Genomic DNA, 25201 nt, shown 5'->3' with positions numbered 1-25201 from the left:
TGACTGTTAGTTAACAACAGTCCAATGCTCATTGCCCCATACTAAGATAGGGATGTTGTAATTTTAATGTAAAGTTAGCGGGTTGTTAGGTTTAGGGGTTAATAGTTTAATTTAGTTTATGGCAATGTGGGGGGCTGGCGGGTTTGGGGTTAATAGGTTTAGTTAATGGTAGTGATGTGGGAGGCCAGAGGTTTAGGGGTTAATACGTTTATTTAGGTTGCAGCGGGATAGGGGTTAATACTTTTATTTAGGTTGCGACGATGTCAGAGGATTAGGGGTGTTTAGACTCGGGGCTTATGTTAGGGTGTTAGGTGTAAACGTAACTTGTTTTCTACCATAGAAATCAATGGGATATCTGGCAGCATCGAACATAAGCTTTCGGTGCTTTCAGACTCCCATTGATTCCTATGGCATCCGCGGCCTCCAGGGTGGCGGATTGGAAACCAGTTACGCTGGGCCGGAATAGCCGCGTACCTGTTAACTATTTGTTAACTTTTAAAAAGTGTCAAATAGTGCTGAATGTGTATTCGGAACATCTGTAATGACGTAAGCATTGATCTGTGTCGGATTGACACCGGCGGATCGTATGTTATGTCACAGATTTCAACTTTTGCCGGTCTATAGGCTTTGATAACTAGGTCGGATCAAGCTGACCACAATTACGCTGTGGAATTCCAGCATATTTCCGGTTGACGGCTTGATAAATATCCCCCCTGGTCATTGTCTATTTTGACTTAGTGTACCAAATTATTTTATTATTATTTCAGCTTAAAAAAAAGATCCATATAAGAACACAGCATTTTCTGTTAACCTTAAGACATTGCATTTAAAAAATATCAGAAAATATTTTGCAGTTGCTGTTTTTAATTATGTGTTGTATGTTGAACACACAATTAAAAACTCATCCTTTATCAAGAATTACTATTGTATTTTACACAATCTGATATTCTAGTAGCATCTCTTCCCTTTTATATTTGCATTTCAGATTTTATTTCCAATTTGTGCAGATTGTGTTTAGTAAAACTCTGAATGCATCTGCAATAAGAGATGATTATTTTTTATACAGCAATAAAATCAAATATGTTATAGTAACTAATTCAGATATATCCTGTCTTTAAAGGCTGTGATGTGAATGGTCTCATCAGTCATGAGGGAGAAAAAAAAATGCTTAATTGCATCCAAATTTTTATATTTGAAGCTATAATTGTACCTGCAGCTATAATTATATGAACCTCTAAAGAATATAAATACCTGTAATTCCTACTTATTTTTGAAGCATGTGCAGAAACTGCAAATTATTGCTAATATTTTTCATCTGGCATTGTAACTTGAAACATAATGTTGTTTATTCATTTCAGAGCTGTGGGTAGGAATGAAAAAAAGTAAATACTTCATTCTTGTCTTGTTTATTTTTTTCATTTTCTAGTTTACATAAAAATGGTTATCACTGATGTGACATCTACATATTCCAGTTTGGAACAATACTGCTAACCTGGAATTATATCTCAAATTATGTCTTCAAATATTGTGGATTTTCCTTTTTTTCTTTTATTTGTTATTTGTTTTCCTTATTATTAGTTTTTTTATATATATATTTTTGCATGAAAAAATATGTATATTGTGTTTTTGAAAATAACAGCAAGTGCCTTTCTTCTGTATTATAGGGCTCTTCTTGTTAAGACTGGATAGGAGAGGATGGGGCTTACCTTTTAAAGGGACATAATACTAGGCTGACCATATTGCCACTTTAAAAAGGGACACATATGAAAAATACATATGTCAGGGCTGTTTTCAGGGCTGTTTAAAGAAATGGTTTTGTATAAGAACCCTCACATATGTATTTTTCATATGTGTTCCTTCTTAAAGCGGCAATATGGTCAGCCTACATAATACCCATATGCTAAATCACTTGAAACTGATGCAGTGTAACTGTAAAAAGCTGACAGGAAAAAAATCACCTGAGCATCTCTATGTAAAAAAGGAAGATATCACAATCTCCTCAGCTCAGCAGAGTAAGTTCTGTGTAAAAAGCTATACTTCACCTGCTCCCAGCTGCAGGTAAAAAATGAAGAAATGAACAGCAGCCAATCAGCATAAGCAGTGCTGAGGTCATGAACTCTTACTGTGATCTCATGAGATTTGACTTAACTCTCATGAGATTTCATAGTAAGCTTCCTTTACCTGATTGGTGAAATAATATGAGAGTTCACGAAGCTCATCCCTTCAGTTGTCCCGGGACAGACATACTGATATGCTGCTTAGAAATCCTTTACAATGGGAGGTGGCTACTGAGGAACTTTTGAGGTAAAATATCTTTCTTTTTTACATAGAGATGTTCAGGAGATATTTTCTAGTCAGCTTTTTACAGCTATGCTGCATCACTTTCAAGTGTTTAAACATTTGGGTATTATGGCCCTTTAAATCTTTGAGGGCATTTTTTGTTTGTTATATTGTATGAGCAATGTTCTAAGTAATAGTTATTAACAAACAAAACTTCAGCTTTTGAAACATAAAGTGTCTGTGTTACTGAAAGGGCAGTCTGTACAGCTGAATTCCACATGTGGGAGTGAATTAAAAAAAACAAATATTTTTTCTTAATGAACAACCAATTCAGATATTGTGGATATCAAGCCGGTAAACATGGAAGATCTGACAGAAGTGATCACAGCAGCAGAATTTCACCCCCATCACTGCAACCTTTTTGTGTACAGCAGCAGCAAAGGATCGTTACGGCTGTGCGACATGAGAGCTTCAGCACTCTGCGACAAGCACTGTAAACGTATGTTTTATATACCGTATACTAAATGTAATAATGTCTGTTTAAGCACACTGTGCTGCAACAACCAAAAGAATTGTATTTATGTGCAAATTGTGTAAAACAGGTAAGAAAATAGACAATAAATAAATGTTTGCATTTCAGTTCAGATATTATACATCTGCACATGAGAAACTAACAGTTTTTAAACATTTTAAAGTTCACTATTTCAACAGGTGTTGATTCCAACACACTATGGTCTCATTATGAGTTTTTTTGTGAATCCAGTGTTTAAAGAGACACTGGGGCCGATTTATCAAATGTCTGTCCGACATGATCCGCTCAGTACATCATGTCCGACAGACATCGATGAATGCAGACAGCATACGCTGTTGGCATTTAACATCGCACAAGCAGTTCTGGTGAACTGCTTGTGCAATGCTGCCACCTGCAGATTCACGGCCAATCGGCCGCTAGCATGGGTGTCAACCCGATCGTATATGATCTGGCGTATTGATGTCCACAGCAGCGGAGCAGTTAAGCAGCAGCGTCCTTAAGACCGCTGCTTCATAACTGCTGTTTCCAGTGAGCTTGAAGGGGAGATCAGGGGCTATTTGGCCATTGATAAATCGGCCCCACTGTATCATTAAATGACTCACCCCCTTCTGTTACTAATAGCCTGTTCAGATTATATGTTTTTTGTTTTTTTCACATGATAAAACCTTTAGCAGCCCATTTATTCGCATGAACATACAGCATGATCTGTCCAAAATGTACCACCCCTCTTCTCTTGCGAGAGCAGGAGCTGTCAGTCACCCCAGTTGGATAAATCTAGGGTGATTTTAATCTGCCACCTCTCAGGCCGTGAAGCAATGGTCTTAAGACTGCTGCTTCTTAAAGTGAAACAAAAATTGAAACAAATGAAAGGGACTTTCATTCATGAACGATAACATACTTTATGCAGAAAGCTCCTTTATTTGTTTCAAGAGCTCCCCGCTCTGAGCTGCTAAGGCAGCCCACGGCAGATCGCTGTTTTGCTAAGAGGTGACGTTTTCACCACTTAGCCAATAGCCGTGTGGTAAATCCAGCTTGGCGCCCTTGGGAGACGGATTTCACGCACGCTATCTTGTGATGTATGTAGGATTCAGGGCTGTATTTGCTAACATTGTGTAACTGAATAATCATCTATAAGAACTTACAGGATCACAATATGCCCCCATTTTGTAAAATCACAGATGGACAAGGTTCTCAACATCATCTCTCTGCCTTTAAAGGGATATGAAACCCAAACATTTTTTTTTTTGTGATTCAGACAGAGCATAACATTTTTAAAAAAGTTTCCAATTTACCTATATTGTAAAATTTTCTTCGTTCCCATGATATTCTTTGTTGAAGAAACACCTAGGTGTCTGTAGCACTACATGGCAGTAAATAGTGCTACCATCAACTGCTCTTGCAAATGGATAACATTCTTGAAAATGTCCTGTCATATAGTGCTCCAGAAATGGGGAGCCTTCATAGCATAGATCCCTTCTTTTCAACAAAAGAAACCAAGAGAATGAAGAAAATTTGATAATAGAAATAAATTAAAAAGTTGTTTAAAATCACATGCTCTATCTGTATCTTGGAAGAAAACAATTGGATTTTATATCTCTTTAACATTGCACATGGAAATCCTTGTGCAGCGCAATTCCCTGTCCTCTGGGGAACAATCAGTTGTCACTTGAGTATACATTGTTGTACAATAGATATACTGTATGTCTGTGTATTTCTATATTAGATGTCTGTGTATTTATATATGTCTGTGTATGTATATACAGGTGGCCCTCGTTTTACAACGGTTCAATTTACACCGTTTCAGAATAACAACCTTTTTTTCCAGTCATGTGACTGCTATTGAAAAGCATTGAGAAGCAGTGCATTTATTAAAATAGACAGTAGGTGGAGCTGTCCGCTTGTGTTGCAGCAAAGCCAAGCAAGCTGAAATTAATCAGTTTAACCAGACCTGAGCTATCAAGCAGATTTCAAAGGAACAAGATCTTCCTGTCTATAAATCAGTCCAGATTGGAATGCATAGAAAGAAATGTTTGCAGAAAAATGCAAGTGAAGTCTGTGCTGTGTGATTATTTTATTAGACTTATAATGCTGTTTAGCAAATGTTTTTGTTCATTTAAATTAGTTTAATTATATATTCTGTGTTGTGTCATTATTTTATTAGGTTTATAATGATGTTTAGCATTTAAAGTCTTCATTTCAAAGCTTTAAAAATAATGTATTAGGTGTTACTTATGACAATTTTGAGAGGGGTCTGGAACCTATCTCCCTCACTTCCCATTGACATACATTGTAAACTGGGTTTCAATTTACAATGGTTTGATTTACAACCATTCCTTCTGGAACCTATCCCCAGCGTAAACTGAGGGCTACCTGTATTATATATTTATATACAAATACAGTCAAAATTATGGATACTTTAGAAAGGATTTTTAATATTATTACTATTTTCAGTATTTCAGAAAAGTTAAACCATGAAATCTATAAAATAACACAAATGCAATTATGCAAAGACCAAATAATTTCAAACTATTTTCAAACAAATCAAACCTATTTTAGATTTAAAACTCTTCAAAATAGCAAAACATGGGGGAACTTCCGGGCAGCGGCCATGTTTGGTCGCATAGCTGCGTACTGCTACAGCTTTTCCCTAATAATTGTATAAATCTACCCTTTTGCAGATTGATTTTATGTAACTATTTATAAAAACTGTTCAATATCGTGGAAGCTGCAGCTTTTGATACCTAAAGACACAGGAATCGCTGCTGGCATCAGCGCCTGGAGCTGATATAAGAACTCTGCCTTTTCTATACCCCCGGCGTGGCGCCCTTGGCCCTGTCATTAAGTTGCACTGAGTGTACTTTATTGTGCATCACCTGCTGTGCATAAGTAAAATAACTGCCTGTGGAGATGGCAAATGGGATATTATGGGAGATAAACAATTTATTGATCTCACATAATGCCGCATTTACTAAGATCCTGATGACCGCCTCCTGCTCCACACTACAGGATGCGGACTCTGGAGAGCATAAGGCTGGAAAATTGATGCAATCGCTATCCCCTGCTGCCAAAGAGGAAGCTGTCTGTGACAATGACATCAAAACTCAGGCTAAGCAGAGTACGATTCCGGAGCCCTCGGATAGCCGCATCAGAGCAGCAATGAGCCCTACGAATCACCTTGTGGACCCATATGCGACAGTGTTTAATATGCCTGGGGAGGATATTAAAGCAGAAGCAACGCTACTGAATTCAATAGACAACTCACACCGTCAGTCCTCCAACCTACCTGCTTTGGAACCTTCTCCCGGAGTGCCAACCATGTGTGGAAGTGGATAATCTGCAACACAGCCGACATGTCCACACAGGCCCTAAGATGGCGAAGACTCCTATCATCACCCCTTCAGACTCGCTGAAACTTCCAGCTCAACCCTTCTGGACTAGGAGCATAGAGCAAAGCCCTGGTTTTCTACCGCTCCCTCGGTACGGCTCTCTTGGAGATTGGAGCAGTTTGGTCAGCCTTGTGATTAGACTGGGTATGGGGTAGGCCAACAAGACTAGTGGTCCACTATTTTCCCAGTACTGGCCACAATACCGACATTTCCCAGAATGTATATTAACTTTAGTTAAGATCTCTCTTCCTAAATGACGACCCACCAGTCTGAACTCTTATTACCAGTAAGCTCTGGGGTCTGCTGATGGTGGACAGCACACATTTTGGCTGTTGCCAAACTTAAAATATATAAGTTGTTTATTTCAGGTTTAAAGTTTATGCCTAACCATTCCTATTTTGTCTACTTTTATAGTAATGCTTAGTGGGTGCTTTAACTGTGCATATATGTTAACATATCTCTTCTATGTATGATGTACTGCAAATATATAGCTGTTTGTTATATTCATCTAGGAGAGAGCTGATCTGCCAGTGGGTCTATTCCCTTATTATTTTTGCTATGCCAAAACAACAGCTAAATAGCCACACAACTTACCTACGCCGTCATTAAATAACCAGATAGGGACTTAGAGTTTATTAACTTCACTCCAGGTAGAGTCGATTTATAACTAAACTTTGCGCCTTGCTGTCTGCGGCCGGGACAGTAAGACTTACACCTAGTTCTCTAATTGCTTCCGCAACATATACTATCTCACAATAGGTTCCCTTGTAACCAAATTATGGCGGTGAGACCCTTGACCATATTATACTTGTCTAGCATAGTCCCTCTAGGCTCATTTTTTATTTAGATATGTCTTATCTACAACCTCCCCTTTTTTAGGACCCTTAAAAACTCACGCAACCCTATGACTACAAAGTACATTTTTGTCATTCATTCAAATACTGGTGTATAAAGCTCTCTGTTAGAAAATTTATGAATGATGCATAAAGCCCTCCTAAGACCTTTTAGAGCATTGGCAGTGAAACATATTTTATCTCTTTCTTCCACTAGCAGCTACATTAGTTTACTATTTTCTCCACAGGTTCTACTTCTACATCTGTATTTATCCTACATATGTTCAGCATGTATAGAAATGTACAGTCATTCAGCAATTTATTGATAATAAATAGGTTCAATACTGGGATCCATGAGTGGTCCCCTAATGCTCATGATAGTCTTCTGTAGCTCTATGTCTCTTATAACATTAAGAGATCCAAAAGTGGCCTCATATTTCAGTTAGAAGACCTACAGTCCACTTGGCAAGTAAGATGTTCACCATTTATCTTTAATCTCTGTTATATATCTATGATGTACAAAACTTGTTTAATTACTGTTTGATGTACATTGGAAAACCATCTTGGTTTGTTTTTTTCCATGTAAACTGTACTGAAATGCATTGTTGTTATTGTGCCATCAACTGAACCCCAATAAAAACTAATATTACTAAAAAAAAATAGCAAAACATTGCCTTGATAACAGCTTTACACACTTGACATTCGATAAAACAACTTCAGGCCAGATTACAAGTGGAGCGTCATTTAACACTGCAGCTTGAGAGTTAACTCTGCTAGAAGTACACTTTTGCATGTGTCGTGTAGCACTCAGATTACAAGTTGAAAGTAAACTATTTTTACTTGTGCACTAACCTGACGAGCATAAAAAGCCGAACTTAGAACATTGTGTGCGTGATAGCCTATTCCCCCATAGAAGTCAATAGAGCAAAAAAAGTGGAGGAGCACCTTACTTGTGAGCTAACATGATCGCATATACTCAAGTGCTCTAACCCAACATAAAAATATGAATATTTCACATTCAAATGTGCTACACATATCAGAATATGTTCTATGTATTCTTAAATACATATTTCTACATATATCTGATTTATATTGCACAAATATGTATTTATACCTATATATAGATTATATATAGGTATAGATATATACAGATATGTATAGGAATATCTATTTATAAATAAAACATATTCCCCTATATGCAGATTATTAGAATGCTAAAATATTTACAGTAAATACACAGTATATAACACTTTATTAAAAATAAATATTGCATAAATATGTTTTTACATGTTTTCATCTGCTTGACTGGAAAGGACTCCAATGCACTTTTATATATATATATATATATATATATATATATATATATATATATATATATATATATATATATATATATTTATATTTAGCGCTGCGGAATCTGTTGGCGCTCTACAAATAACAGATAATAATAATAATAATATATATATATATATATATATGTGTGTGTTTATATGTGTATATATGTCTGTAAAAACACATATAAATACATATGTATACACATATAGACATATATCAATATATATATATATATAAACACACACACATACATATACATCTTTAGACATGTGTATGTTTGTATCTCTATGTAAAAGTCCTGTGCAGTCCTTTTTTTCTCTAATACCTGAGATCTCATATCTTTGAGCCCTTATCACTTTTTTGTGCATTTTTTTAAATCATTTTTATTAGATAGTGTTATTATGAGTGTAACTGTAATGTGTTTTTGATGTTTTTTGTGACACTTTTTTGTTTTGTGAAAACACCCGCGATAAAACCCCTTTTCGCTCGTGCGTAACTGTTAGTGCTCCACTCGTAATCTAGCCCTTCATGGGTAATCTGGCCCTCCACTTGGGATGTTTTGGGTTTTGTTCCGGTGACCGTGGTGGCCAGGTCATCTGATGAATCACTCCATCACTCTCCTACGTTGTCATATAGCTGTATTGACTCATTGTCCAGTTGAAAAACAAATAGAGCCTCAATAAAAATGCTATGGGATGGTGTGTAGCTGCAGAATTCTGTGGCAGCCATGCTAGTTAAAGGGATATTAAAAAGAATATACATGCTAGACATAATGATGTAGTAAAAGCAAAGATTAGCATTAGAATAATATGTAGATATGTTGTTACAATTATATTAGTTGTTTATATATTGAAGATATATATGTAAAGGTTTAGTTTCTATAAAGTACCTTAGATTCTATAAAGTAATAGTTGTGGCTTTGCCCTGTTTAGGCTTAAGTTTTCTCCTTAGCTATTTTTTACCGCTGAAGACAATTAGGGGCAGCTATAAAACAGGCAATGAAAACACTGTGCAAACAAGGTCATGTGGAGCATATGATTATTAAAGTAATTATCTATCAGGGTTTCCACGCTGCCTGGTTTGCACAGTTTTTTATTGCTTGTTTTATATCTGTCCTTAATTGGCCTTGGCAGGATAACTGAATAAGGTGAAAACTTAAGTTTAAACATAACAGAAACTTAGCTGAGTTTATAAAAACAACAAATGCCAGTGTTTAAATACAATACGAGGATATCTAATGCCTATGTTTCTTGACCCAAGCAAGTAGCTTCTTATTTGTCTCCTTCAGTAGTGGTTTGTTTGCAGCAATTCTACCATGAAGGTCTGATGCATGTGGCTAATGCTGAGATCTACCAGCTGCATAAATTTAATGAAGAATGTATTTGTTCTTTAATCTGATGTGCTGTGATTTCTGATGCTGGTGACTCTAATTAACTTATCCTCTGCAGCAGAGGTAGCTCTTTGTCTGCTTTTCCTGTGGCGATCCTCATGTGAACCTGTTTCATCATTACAATTAAAGAGATAGTAAACACCTTCTATAGATAAATTAAAATATCATTAGCACCTTGTTTGCTGCAATTATTTTTCATTGATCAAACTCTACTCACCACCTTAATTATTTGGAGGAGCCAATCTGTACTTAAGTCTGGAGAAGAAAGGGGCTGCCGCTGTCGTGTTAACACAATTAAGCATTGTTTGACTTCCGCAGGAATGGCAACATAACAAACTGCAGAAGATATGTGGTGAGAATAGGCTTGTGAAGCCGACGAATCCACAATATTACTATGTTCAATTAAGCATTTTATATGATAAACTATTTTATAAAGTCCTTAAAGGGACATGAAACCCAACTTTTTTCTTTCATGAATCAGACAGAAAATATAATTTATAACAACTTTCCAATTTTAGTCTGTTGTCTAATTTGCTACATTCTCTTGGTAGCCAAATGTTGAAGAAGCAGCAATGCACTACTGGGTGCTACCTGAACACATCGGGTGAGTCAATGGCATATATGTGCAGCCACCAATCAGCAGGTAGCTCCTAGTAGTGCATTGCTGAGAATACATAGATATGCTTTTCAACAAAGCAGGTGAGCTAATAACGTGAGGCATCACCAATCAGCAGCTCCTGAGCCTACCTAGGTATCCTTTTCAACACAGGATAGCAGGAGAACAAAACAAATTAGATAACAGAAGTGAACTTGGAAGTTGCTAAAATAACATGCTCTACCTGAATCATGAAAGACAAAAAAATGTGTTTCATGTCCCTTTAATGGTTTTTGTAAATGCACTTAAACATTTCCAGATTGTCTGCCCTTCTTTCATTACAGAAATGCTGGTCTGTGGTTTCTTTTTGCTAAGTTAATCTGTTCTTGCCATATTATGGATGACTACAACTAAAGCAAATTTGATAAAAAAAAGTCAATTGGAAAGTTGCTTAAGATTGCATGATCTATCTGAATCATGAAAGTTTAATTTTTTGACTAGACTGTCCTTTAAGTAACATTTATAAAATAACTGAGAATGTTTTAAGATTGCAATGCAACAAAGGATTCCAGGTAACATATGCAAGTAAGTTTCACAATGTCATACATCCCAATGTCATACACCCCTCACTATACTACCTCACTGCGTGCCAACCTCACTATAGTACCGCACTGTGCCACCACCTCACTATAGTACCTCACTGTACTACCTCTGTATAGTACCTCACTGTACCACCTCACTGTACCACCTCACTATTGTACCCCCCAGCCCCCCCAATTCAGAATTCCTCAGTGCTCTGATTATGAAATAGTTGAAAATGTTATCACAAAAAGTATGTGAGAAAAAAAAAATACACATATAAATAAAAAAGACAAGATGAAACTTGCATGTATAAATATATATTACCATGGGAGTCTGCACAATATAAAGTATGGGAGTCTGCACAATATAAAGTATGGGAGTCTGCACACTATAAAGTATAGGAGTCTGCACAATATAGAGTTTGGGAGTCTGCACAATATAGAGTTTGGGAGTCTGCACAATATGGAGTTTGGGATTCAGCACAATATATAGTTTGGGAGTCTGCACAATATAGAGTTTGGGAATCAGTACAATATAGAGTTTAGGAGTCTGCACAATATAAAGTATGGAAGTATGCACAATATAAAGTTTGGGAGTCTGCACAATATAAAGTTTGAGAGTCTGCACAATATAAAGTATGGAAGTCTACACAATATAAAGTTTGGGAGTCTGCACAATATAAAGTATGGGAGTCTGCACAATTCACATATATCAGGTCTGTTATGTCTCACACTGCATTAGAGCTCAGGAAGGGGGAGAAAAGTCTAGAGAAGAACGCAGTAACTGTTTACATTGAGCTATAACGAAACAGTGAAACCTAGAGGTTGATTTTCTCTGGCACCACTATTTCCGGGAGATTGTGTTTAATTTGCAGGTGTCAGGGAGCAGCTTTTTCAATGCGGCAGACTCCCGGAACTTCCGGGAGAGTTGGGATGTCTGCAATGTCTCACTTTTTTACTTCAATCCATAGCATCGCTGTATACACAAAGTTGTCAGGGTTAGTAGAGCAATTCAGAACTGTCAATAAGTTATTTTCTCTACATTTAAAGCTAAATTACAAGTGGAGCGTTAAATATCTTATTAATATGCGCTGGTATTACAAGTCAATCGCAATTGCAAGGAAACATTGTGCTCGTGAGAGCTCGCTTCAATAGGCTCCTATGTTAGCCTCGTTCTGATGGTGTCACAGACGGCATCAGAACTTCATGCAGCAAAGGGGGTAAGGAGAGCAGCAATGGGCAGCATTTTTAAATATATATGTATATGCTGATATAGACCGCAATGTAAATGCAGGTTTCAGTGCCGTTTTTTTTCTAACACCCCACTCCCACCAACTGCCTAGTGCAGTTATTTTTTATTTTAGGGCATTTTTTGAGGGCATTTGGGGCATTCTAAGAAAATTAACCAGAGTTCTAATCTCTGGTTAATTTTCTGAGAGCTAATTGCTACGCAAGCTCGTGGTAGCAATAACCAGCATTAGTGATGTCGCAAACCTAAAATTTTGCGTTCGCGAACGGCAGACGCGAACTTCCACAACTGTTCGCGAACCGGGCGAACTGCCATTGTCTTCGATAGGCAGGCGAATATTAAAACCCACAGGGACTCTTTCTGGCCACAATAGTGATGGAAAAGTTGTTTCAAGGGGACTAACACCTGGACTGTGGCATGCCGGAGGGAGATCCATGGCAAAACTCCCATGGAAAATTACATAGTTGATGCAGAGTCTGGTTTTAATCCATAAAGGGCATAAATCACCTAACATTGCTAAATTGTTTGGAACAACGTGCTTTAAAACATCAGCTATGATGTTGTATCGTTCAGGTAGTGTAAGGGTTACGCCTGCTTCACAGTGACAGACCAAACTCCCCGTTTAAAGGGACAGTCTACCCCAGAATTTTTATTGTTTTAAAAGATAGATAATCCCTTTATTACCCATTTCCCAGTTTTGCATAACTAACACATTTATAATAATATACTTTTAACCTCTGTGATTATCTTGTATCTAAGCCTCTGCAAACTGCCCCTTTTTTCAGTTCTTTTGTCAGACTTGCAGTCTATCCAATCAGTGCCTGCTCCCAGATAACTTCTCGTGCATGAGCACAGTGTTACCTATATGAAATACGTGAACTAACACCCTCTAGTGGTGAAAAACTGTTAAAATGCAATCTGAAAGAGGTGGGCTTCAAGGTCTAAGGTGGGCTTCAAGGTCTAAGATGACACTGTGCCCTGGCAGGCAGGCACTGAAACGCACACGTGTGAAGGAAACTAACTGCTATTATTTAACACAGTCAAAAAAGTGTTTTTTGTTTTTTTTAAATCTACACTACTGTTACACCAGATATGAGTTGCACTGGGGTTACACTGTGCCCTGGCAGGCAGGCACTTAAACGCATACGCGTGAAGGAAACTGGCTGCTATTATTTAACACAGTCAAAAGAGTGTTGTTTTTTTAAAATCTACACTACTGTTACACCAGATATGAGTTGCACTGGGGTGACACTGTGCCCTGGCAGGCAGGCACTTAAACGCACAGGTGTGCAGGGCCGGCGTTTGCTATAAGGCAACAAAGGCATCCGCCTTAGGGCGCACTAACTGGAGGGCGCTAAGAGCGGTGCCGACTGTAAGGATTTAAATTTATTATTTATTCATTTTTTTTGTTGTAGAACTTAGTTTTTGACAATCGCGGCACCCGCTGGCTATCCCTGCGCCTATACTCTAAAGTCTTCCTGTCCCGCTGGGCTGGCCTGGCAGTGGCTATTGCTCATATTATTATTATACAGGCTGCCGATGGGAATGTGGATGTGGGCATGCCACGCGCGGCGTGCGTGTGGTGTGATGTCAGCCAGAGCATGGAGAAGGCGGAGCTCAATTGCACAGCAGCTGTGCTGTCTACTATCTAAGAAGAATGTCTCACTCTGAGAGCGAGGGAGAAAATTGTGCGGGAGTGGGATCGCCTGACTCCACGTGACATCTGGCTCACTCACACACACAGCACCATCTAGAGCTGAGCCACGGGTGAGACGAGTGTGAGTAATGCTGCCGTCCAGCCCCCAGACGAGATAGAGAGACCGACCAATGTAGTGAGGTAGGATAGGAATGGCGTGGGGGTCTCTGAGGGGCATACTAGTCTATAAGGATTTATTGACTTTCCTAAATGTCATAGAGACAGAGTTGTTTTGCACAGGCTCCTCTGCTAAGGTCACTGGCTGACTCAGCCAAGATTTTTGTTGGGCAGCTCACTGCTAAAATTCTGAGAGTCTGTGTTTCATTTTTATCTTGATTATATTATGCTGTAGTGTAATTTTAACTCACATTTTTGTAGATAATTGCATTAAGGGTTAAAAAAAAAACTTCTGTAGAAAACGAAAGTCCTGTGACCTCTCCCACACTGTTGCTATAGGAAGGTGTCTGGTTTCTCTAACCTCAAGTTTCTGAGCACCTTGCTATGTGCTTTACAGTATTTTGAAGTTAATAGAAAACAGTTGGAGAAGCCAGCTCTTTGTATTGTATTATGGACCTCTTATTGATTTTCAGAAATATGGGGAACCAGTCTGCTTAAATTCTTAAAGCTTAAAACCGTAAGGCATTGTTACTGGCTGGCAGCAAAGTGCCTTGTTACGCCCCATTGAGCTAATTACTTTGAAATAGGATATTATCTAAAATTATAGAGTTCTTGGAGGAGACAGTCAGCCTTATCTTTCATCTTTCCCAAGTGCAGCATAATGTTGCACACTTGAAATAGTGCATTCCATTCAGACCAAGAAGTACTGACACAGCCTGAACTGGACAATGATGCCTTTTCAGGACCTTGCAAATGACTAGTGTGACATTCCTTCTGCCATCAGTCAGGGCACTAGAAACTAGGAAAAGGATGATCTAATTTAATAACATGTTATCAATTTGTTTAATTTTACAAAAAAGTAAATGATGTGTGTAAGTGTGTGTAAATGTGTATGTGTGTAAGTTTTTGTATGTGTGTGTGTAAATGTGTGTAAGTGTGTGTATGTGTGTGTAAATGTGTGTGTGTATAAGTGTGTGTGTATGTGTGTGTGCATGTGTATGTGTGTAAGTGTGTGTATGTGTGTGTGAATTTTAACCCACAACAGTAATCCATAACTTTCCTTTTTTTGTTGGGACATTAACTTTCTCAATGTAAAATGTATCTATTTCCCCAGTGCTATAAATCCAATATATGTGTGTGTGTGTGTGTGTGTATATATATATATATATATATATATATATATAATTGTTATGCAGCACAACCACTGTCTGATTTGCTATGCAGCACTAACATTGTCTGATTTGTTATACAGCACAACAACTGTTTGAAAATTAGAAAGTTGCTTAAAATTTCATGCTCTAAAAAATTTGGGGTTCATATCCCTTTAACTAGAATGGTATGTAATGGGGGGGGGGGGCGGCAAAATGTATCCTCGCCTATGTGGCCAAAAATCCTAGCACCGGCCCTGCACGTGTGAAGGAAACTGACTGCTATTATTTAACACAATCAAAAAAAGTGTTGTTTTTTTTAAATCTACACTACCATTACACCACATATGAGTTGCACTGGGGTGACACTGTCCCTGGCAGGCAGGCACTTAAACGCACACGTGTGAAGGAAACTGACTGCTATTATTTAACACAGTCAAAAAAGTGTTGTTTTTTTAAATCTACACTATAGTTACACCAGATATGAGTGGTGGCACTGGGCAAGTGGGCACAGTATACGCTGTGAGCCTGACACACACGCTGGCAGGCAGGCAACTGCAATTAGATTACACAGGAAAAAAAAAAAAAAAAGCAGCCCTAAAAAGGACTTTTTGGGGTGCTGTCCTTACAGCAGAGATCAGATGAGTCCTTCAGGACTGTAGTGGACACTGAATACACTAGCCTAGCTATAGATTTCCCTACTAAATCAGCAGCAGCTACACTGTCCCTCCTCTCACTAACAATGCAGCTTCCGAATGAATCTAAAATGGATGCTGTCCAGGAGGTAGGAGGGTCTGGGAGGGAGGGTCTGCTACTGATTGGCTGGAATGTGCCTTCTGACTGTTAGGTACAGGGTTTAAAGTATTACTCAATGATGATGAAAAGGGGGCGGATCGAACATCGCATATGTTCGCCCGCCGTGGCGAATGCGAACATGCTATGTTCGCCGGGAACTATTCGCCAGGCGAACAGTTTGCGGCATCACTATCCAGCATATATTGTGCAAATTTGCCCGTTTGCGAGAGCACCGTAATTTCTCTCCACTAGCACTTAGTGTATAGTGGAGGATTTTAATCTAACTTTTCACCTCCCCATATGTATATATAAAACACAAACACACAGTATTGAGTATTAGTCATTTGAAATTCATTCATGCTGTGTACACACAAAATAAAATGTATTCCTTTGCCAGGGAGCAATTTTTTTAAAGCTGTAATTAATCGATTTCTGCAATTTAGTAATAATACCTTTGAGAAACTAGTACTACCAATTAAGGATACATCCAAGAAATAAAAGAATCTGGCAACTAGTTTAATTATAATCCAGTGAATGTAGAAAGCATTGTTTTAAAAGCTTGCTTTATCCTGTCAGTTTCTAGCAGATAAAAAAATTTCAAGTATTTCGGTGTATTGAGTTGATGTAATTTGTGCTACAGAAGAAACTAAAATTACATTAAAGTAAATGTTAATGTCTGTTTATGTAGTAACAGTTCTAAATGCCTTAGAGAGATTTCTTGAAAGTATTAAGGGATTAAATATTTATCTTTTGGTAAAAGCATCTTTTATACTATGGAATTAGTATGTACTTTGGTCTGATACTTCCTTACTTAGTGAAGTTGTTTACTGTAAATTGATGTCATGTTCTTTCGTAATTCACTCATATCTATAATATAGATTCTTTAGTACAAATTAGCATATACAAAAAGAGAGAAGCGCTCAACCTGGGAGCGAACAATAGCATAATAGCTTGTTCTATGGCTAGTTACCACCCTTGCTCAACATGTGCCTTTCACAGAGAAGAACTTTCCTGTAGTATATCAGTCTGATACTGACAGTGCAGTAGTTAAAGGGACATAGACACAATTTTTTTTTCTTTCATGAGTCAGGTAGAGTATATGATTTTAACCCACTTTCCAATTTACTTCTATGATCTGTTTTGTTCTATTTATATCCTTTGTTAAAAAGGATACCTAGGTAGGCTCAGGAGCTGCTGATTGGTGACTATATAAATATCCCTCATGTTATTGGCTCAATTAATGCGTTCAACAAGCTCTTAGTAGTGGGTTGCTGCTCCTTCAACAAAGGATACCAAGAGAATTAAGTAAATTAGACTAGATGGAAATGCAAATATGTTTAAAATTGTAGTTTCTATTAAGTGCTAATTTATTGACATTGTCAAAAGATTTAATTATTGATAGACTGCACAGTTCTAAACGAAATAGAAAAATGTTCTTGAGATAGATTTGCAAACTGTATAAAACTTTACATCTGGACACCCAGAAAATATTTGCTCCCAGTGTTTACTAAAAGAGGAACTTAGAAATGTGCCCGACCAGCAGACAGTGAGGTAGATCCTAATTTTGCCATTTTGCATTTTTTGACCTGTTATTGTGGCCAACTAAACAGTTCTCAGACTCATAGAATAATTAGAATAGCCTGTAATGCACTTAGCAGCTAACACAGAACCACAATAAAACTCATGCTTCACATTCAATAAATAGTACAATACCCTTGTCCTAGCTACATTTCTCATAAGGGCTGAATTCTATGGGGCCGATTTACCATTGCCCGAATCAGCCCCAACGCAGCTGTTTCCGAAACAGGCGTTATGAAGCAGCGGTTTTAAGACCGCTGCTTCTTAACTCCGGGCGTACAGCAATCAGCCCGATCGAATATGATTGGGCTGATTGACACCCCCTGCTAGCGGCTGCAAATCTGCAGGGGGCGGCATTGCACAAGCAGTTCACCAGAACTGCTTGTGCAATGTTAAATGCCGACAGCGTATCATGTCCGTCCGACACTTAATAAATCGGCCCCTATGTGTTTATACTCTAGCAGATTATGCAATTCAGTGAAGTAGTTACACACTGTTCAAGGGACGGGAAACCCAAAAAATATATTTCATGATTTAGGTAGAACATGCAACTTAAACAACTTTCCAGTTTACTTCTATTATCAAATTTGCTTCATTCTCTTGGTATCATTTGTTGAAGGCGCAGAAATGCACTACTGGTTTCTAACTGAACACATGGGTGAGCCAATGACAATCGGTATATATAGGCAGCCCCCAATCAGCAGCTAGAACCTAGGTTCTTTGCTGCTCCTGAGCTTACCCAGATAAACCTTTCAGCAAAGGATAACAAGAGAAGGAAGCAAATTAAATAATTGAAGTAAATTGTAAAGTTGTTTAAAATTGCATGTTCTTTCTGAATCGCAAAAGAAAAATTTTGGGTTTCATATCCCTTTAATGAAAAGTATCTAAACAGGAGCTAAAACAAATTTCCCTGGATCTCAAGCTGCTTCCTGTTTGTCAAAAACTTTATGGTTTTCTTTTTTTGCCCAAATTCTCTGGGTGATTTGTTATTGAAAATGAATCCCCAAGTATTTTGTGAATTTCAGGTTAAGTGTGTAGACCTTGTGACAGCAATCCTCAGATACATAAAAGGGTTCAGTAGAGTTCAGAAGGGAAGCATTTAAGAAAAAAAGGAACATTAGAACCCAAGATCATGAACCCTCCAGCACTGGGAAACCTCTCTCATTTCTGTATCTGAAGGAGAGACAAGCCCAGTTCAATATAGCACTGCATGATATGAGAGTTTTGCTACACTTACATTTTGTGCATTGTATTTTATGTTACGTTACACTGTAGCCTGGGTCCTGGGTTTCTATTTTATATTTTAATACATTAAGATTTAGATCCAGCAGTGATTTTACAAATTCGGATTATGTTTTGAAAGTTTCTGCATTATATTAACAAATTAGGATCATACATTGTATATTTCTGTAAATCTTTTGCAACTTACATTGTACTTTGTATTTGCTCTATTTTAAATTAAAACTAACAGCTCTAGAAAGTGGGAGGGACAGGGGAGTCCCCTGGACTGAACAGGTGAGTTCCAAGGGTATGGGGGAGATTTATCAAGCAGACAATGCTGCCTGCTCCGCCCGAGGTTTCAGGTCCGTCTGAAACCTAAGTTAATAAGCCGCAGTTGTAAGACTGCTGCTCTTTAACTTGTCCGCCACCTTTTAGGATGATTGACACCCCCTTCTAGCGAATGTGCAGGGGGCGGCATTGCACAAGCATTTCTTGTGAAATGCGTGTGCAATGTTAAATGCCGATAGTGTATGCTGTCGGCATTTAGCGATGCAGAGCGGACATGATTGTGAAATGCTGTAAGTGTTTTAAACAAGCTGGTCTCACTGAATTATCTCGCTCCTGTATGCAGGTGAAGTTTGCTCAAAATTCACAATACACTTATTTAACTGACAGAAAAGTAGTATATATTTAACTGAAGGTGAAAATAAGTTAAACTGTAGTGAAAAAAACATATCAGACCCAGATGTTCTCCAGTTACCTTCTCTCTCCTGTGAAATTCTGTATCCCAGAGAGCTTTATTACTTTCTATGAAAGGCATCTCTTATCTCTCTGGGACTTCCGTGTGGTTCCGTGTTTTTTTTTAACCCCTTAAGGACAAGGCCATTTTTCAATTTCTTTCCCTTAAGGACCAGGGCTATTTTTACATTTCTGCTATGTTTGTGTTTAGCTGTAATTTTCCTACTCATTTACTGTACCCACACATATTATATACTGTTTTTCTCACCATTAAATGGACTTTCTAAAGATACCATTATTTTCATAATATCTTATAATTTACTTTAAAAAATTTATAAAATATGAGGAAAAAATGGGAAAAAAACACACTTTTTCTAACTTTGACCCCCAAAATCTGTTACACATCTACCACCACCAAAAAACACCAATGCTAAATAGTTTCTAAATTTTGTCCTGAGTTTAGAAATACTCAATGTTTACATGTTCTTTGCTTTTTTTGCAAGTTATAGGGCAATAAGTACAAGTAGCACTTTGCTATTTCCAAACCACTTTTTTTCAAAATTAGCGCTAGTTACATTGGGACACTGATATCTTTCAGGAATCCCTGAATATCCCTTGACATGTATATATTTTTTTTAGAAGACATCCCAAAGTATTGATCTAGGCCCATTTTGGTATATTTTATGCCACCATTTCACCTCCAAATGCGATCAAATAAAAAAAATTGTTCACTTTTTCACAAATATTTTCACAAACTTTAGGTTTCTCACTGAAATTATTTGCAAACAACTTGTGCAATTATGGCACAAATGGTTGTAAATGCTTCTCTGGGATCCCCTTTGTTCAGAAATAGCAGACATATATGGCTTTGGCATTGCTTTCTGGTAATTAGAAGGCCGCTAAATGCCACTGCGCAAAACAAGTGTATTATGCCCAGCAGTGAAGGGGTTAATTAGGGAGCATGTAGGGAGCTTCTAGGGTTAATTTCTTTCATGTAATTGGCAAGAGTCCATGAGCTAGTGACATATGGGATATACAATCCTACCAGGAGGGGCAAAGTTTCCCAAACCTCAAAATGCCTATAAATACACCCCTCACCACACCCACAATTCAGTTTTACAAACTTTGCCTCCTATGGAGGTGGTGAAGTAAGTTTGTGCTAAGATTTCTACGTTGATATGCGCTTCTCAGAATTGTTGAAGCCCGATTCCTCTCAGAGTACAGCAAATGTCAGAGGGACGTGAAGGGAGTATCACCTATTGAATACAATGATTTCTCTAACGGGGGTCTTTTTCATGGGTTCTCTGTTATCGGTCGTAGAGATTCATCTTCTACCTCCCTTTTCAGATCGACGATATACTCTCAATTTACCATTACCTCTACAAATAACTGTTTTAGTACTGGTTTGGCTATCTGCTATATGTGGATGGGTGTCTTTTGGTAAGTATGTTTTTTATTTCTTAAGACACCTCAGCTATGGTTTGGCACTTTATGCATTTATATAAAGTTCTAAATATATGTATTGTACTTATATTTGCCATGAGTCAGGTTCATGTATTTCCTTCAGCAGACTGTCAGTTTCATATTTGGGGAATTTAAACATTTAAGAAATGTATTTCTTACCTGGGGTTTAGTCTTTTTTTTTTCAATTGACTACTTTCTTGCTATTGCGGGTATTAGGCCCACGGGTGCGTCAAATGCTAAACTTTATTGCATCATTCTTGGCGCAAACATTTTTTTGCCGTGGAAAAAGACGTTTATGATGCAACTTCGTCATTTCTGGCGTCATACGTGACACCGAGACCTTTCACATGGCGGCGTCATTAGTGACGCGTCATTAGTGTCATTTCCGGTTATTTTTGGCGCCAAAAAAGTTTACGTTACGTTGTGCGTCAAATTTTTTTGCATTATTTCAACACCCCATTGATGTTTGCCTCTTGCTTTTTTCTCTATCAGAGGCCTATGCTTTTGCATTTTTTCCCATTCCTGAAACTGTCATATAAGGAAATAGATAATTTTCCTTTATATGTTGTTTTTTCTCTTACATTGAGCAAGATGTCCCAATCTGATCCTGCCTCAGAAGTTTCTGCTGGAACATTGCTGCCTGACATCGGTTCTACCAAAGCTAAGTGCATTTGTTGTAAAAGTGTAGAAATTATTCCACCAAATGTCATTTGTAATAGTTGTCATGATAAACTTTTACATGCAGATAGTGTTTCCATCAGTAATAGTACATTGCCAGTTGCAGTTCCTTCAACTTCTAATGTACATGATATACCTGTAAATTTTAAAGAATTTGTATCTGATTCTATTCTGAAGGCTTTGTCTGCATTTCCACCTTCTAATAAACGTAAAAGGTCTTTTAAAACTTCTCATTTAGCTGATGAAATTTCAAATGACCAGCAACATAATAATTTATCCTCTTCTGATGAGGATCTATCTGATTCAGAAGATCCTTCCTCAGACATTGACACTGACAAATCTACTTATTTATTTAAAATAGAGTATATGCGTTCTTTATTAAAAGAAGTGTTAATTACTTTGGATATTGAGGTAACCAGTCCTATTGATGTTCAGTCTAATAAACGTTTAAATGCTCCAAAGCAAATAATGATGCACTCTTCATAAAGTGAAAGGACTTTATTAAGTGAACAGCAACGTTTCGGGGCTTCTGCCCCTTTGTCAAGCTAAAAATGCAATGCACATACAAACAATTTATAGCACAGCTGATTAAGACAAGGACCAATAGGAACATACTTGGAGGGCGGGGTTATACAAAGATACAAAGTTTTTTTAAACAATTCAACAAACCCCAATTTAATTAACCCTTTGTTACCATATAGGAAGTCCCAAAGGACCAAGATTAAAAACAACATATCTGAGAGTTATTTGCAGAAATCTATATCCATCTACATAACAATGGAGAGATATAAAAAAGTAAACCAATATTGGGTCATAGTAATGGATTAAGATCAAATTCCCGGTTCATGCCCTTGGGGTAAAGTGTATCTAATTTCCATATCCATTTAGCCTCTCTATACAGAAGCTCTTTGTATCTATCACCTCCCCTAGGTTTTCTTTTTATTTGGTCTAATACCATAAAGCGAAGTTGATTAGCTTGATGCCCCATTTCTAAGAAATGTGCTGGCACAGGAAGATCTTTAGTGCTATCATTTCTAATGGTATACTTGTGTTGTCCTATACGGTCCCTTACCCTTTGGGTGGTCTCCCCTATGTATAATAGCCCACAGGGGCATTTAAGGGCGTATACAACATAAGAAGAGTTGCAGGTAAAAAACCCCGGTATTTTAAATTTACACCCGGAGTAGGGATGACAAATTTCACCCCCTTTCATGACACTGTTGCAGTGAGGACAACCCAAACAGGGGAAGGTACCATTTTTAGGTTTACCAAAGAAAGGAGATTTATTAGTTTCAGAGTTAACAATAGATCTAGTGATCCTTTTGCCACACGTGTACCCCTTATGGTATGCTGCTCTTGGAGCTTGAGTAAACTCTTTAATGTCAGGACATGACTCCTTTAGGATATGCCATTTGTGCTTAAGAATACCTTGTATTTTATAGCTTAGGGTATTATATGTGCTGACAAAAGTTAGTCTATCATTTTTAGGGGAACTCTTTTTGTAATGGAAATTAGACCTCAAATCTGTTAATTCCTTATCAGAGTATCCTCTCTCTTTAAATTTAGACTGCATCTCATTAAGTCTATTTTCCTTAACTGAGGGGTCAGAGACTAACTGATAGACTAACTTTTGTCAGCACATATAATACCCTAAGCTATAAAATACAAGGTATTCTTAAGCACAATTGGCATATCCTAAAGGAGTCATGTCCTGACATTAAAGAGTTTACTCAAGCTCGAAGAGCAGCATACCGTAAGGGGTACACGTGTGGCAAAAGGATCACTAGATCTATTGTTAACTCTGAAACTAATAAATCTCCTTTCTTTGGTAAACCAAAAATTGGTACCTTCCGCTGTTTGGGTTGTCCTCAATGCAACAGTGTCATGAAAGGGGGTGAAATTTGTCATCCGTACTCCGGGTGTAAATTTAAAATACCGGGGTTTTTTACCTGCAACTCTTCTTATGTTGTATACGCCCTGTGGGCTATTATACATAGGGGAGACCACCCAAAGGGTAAGGGACCGTATAGGACAACACAAGTCTACCATTAGAATTGATAGCACTAAAGATCTTCCTGTGCCAGCACATTTCTTAGAAATGGGGCATCAAGCTAATCAACTTTGCTTTATGGTATTAGACCAAATAAAAAGAAAACCTAGGGGAGGTGATAGATACAAAGAGCTTCTGTATAGAGAGGCTAAATGGATATGGAAATTAGATACACTTTACCCCAAGGGCATGAACCGGGAATTTGATCTTAATCCATTACTATGACCCAATATTGGTTTACTTTTTTATATCTCTCCATTGTTATGTAGATGGCTATAGATTTCTGTAAATAACTCTCAGATATGCTGTTTTTAATCTTGGTCCTTTAGGACTTCCTATATGGTAACAAAGGGTTAATTAAATTGGGGTTTGTTGAATTGTTTAAAAAAACTTTGTATCTTTGTATAACCCCGCCCTCCAAGTATGTTCCTATTGGTCCTTGTTTTAATCAGCTGTGCTATAAATTGTTTGTATGTGCATTGCATTTTTAGCTTGACAAAGGGGCAGAAGCCCCGAAACGTTGCTGTTCACTTAATAAAGTCCTTTCACTTTATGAAGAGTGCATCATTATTTGCTTTGGATTATACTTTCTAAGAGTCTATGGGATTGGACTCTATATGGTTGCACCTACCATGTTATATATGGATACCTAATGAATACAGGTGTGCTGGTCCTACCTTTGTGCTATTAAACATTTAAATGCTGTTTTTAAACCTCCTGTGGTTTCCCCATGGTTTTTTCCTATTCCTGAGGCTATTTCTGATATTATTTCTAGGGAATGGAATAAGCCAGGTACTTCTTTTATTCCTTCTTCAAGGTTTAAAAAATTGTATCCTTTACCAGCAAAATCTATAGAGTTTTGGGAAAAAATCCCCAAAGTTGATGGGGCTATTTCTACTCTTGCTAAACGTACCACTATTCCTATGGAAGATAGTACTTCCTTTAAGGATCCTTTAGATAGGAAGCTTGAATCCTATCTAAGGAAGGCCTATTTATATTCAGGTCATCTTCTCAGACCTGCTATTTCTTTGGCTGATGTTGCGGCTGCCTCAACTTTTTGGTTGGAGAATTTAGTGCAACAAGATTTGGATCCTGACATATCTAGCATTACTCGCTTACTGCAACATGCTAATAATTTTATTTGTGATGCCATTTTTGATATTATCAAAATTGATGTTAGATCCATGTCTTTAGCTGTATTAGCTAGAAGAGCTTTATGGGTTAAATCTTGGAATGCTGATATGACATCTAAATCTAGATTACTATCTCTTTCTTTCCAAGGTAATAATTTATTTGGTTCTCAGTTGGATTCTATTATTTCAACTATCACTGGAGGAAAAGGAGTTTTTCTGCCTCAGGATAAAAAACCTAAGGGTAAATCTAAGGCTTCTAAACGTTTTCATTCCTTTCGTCAAAATAAGGAACAAAAACTCAATCCTCCTCCCAAGCCATTTAGGAAACCAAAGTCTGCCCCTAAGTCCGCATGAAGGTGCGGCCCTCATTCCAGCTCAGCTGGTAGGGGGCAGATTAAGGTT

The 25201-nt window shown here is 37.6% G+C and overlaps 1 protein-coding gene across 1 annotated transcript in view; it reads left to right on the top strand.

The window, feature by feature from the left end:
* The window catches only part of PPP2R2C (protein phosphatase 2 regulatory subunit Bgamma), a 539035-nt gene that overhangs the window by 419468 nt on the left and 94366 nt on the right, over nucleotides 1–25201 (top strand). Inside the window, exon 6 of the mRNA XM_053704157.1 lies at nucleotides 2615–2779. Within this exon, the coding sequence (XP_053560132.1) occupies nucleotides 2615–2779 (165 nt within the window). The remainder of the gene's footprint in view (nucleotides 1–2614; nucleotides 2780–25201) is intronic.

Source organism: Bombina bombina, chromosome 2, assembly GCF_027579735.1.
Source record: "Bombina bombina isolate aBomBom1 chromosome 2, aBomBom1.pri, whole genome shotgun sequence".
NCBI classification, from domain to species: Eukaryota; Metazoa; Chordata; class Amphibia; order Anura; family Bombinatoridae; genus Bombina; species Bombina bombina.
Note: the sequence above shows the minus strand (reverse complement) of the source record. Positions and strands in the feature narration are given on the sequence as shown.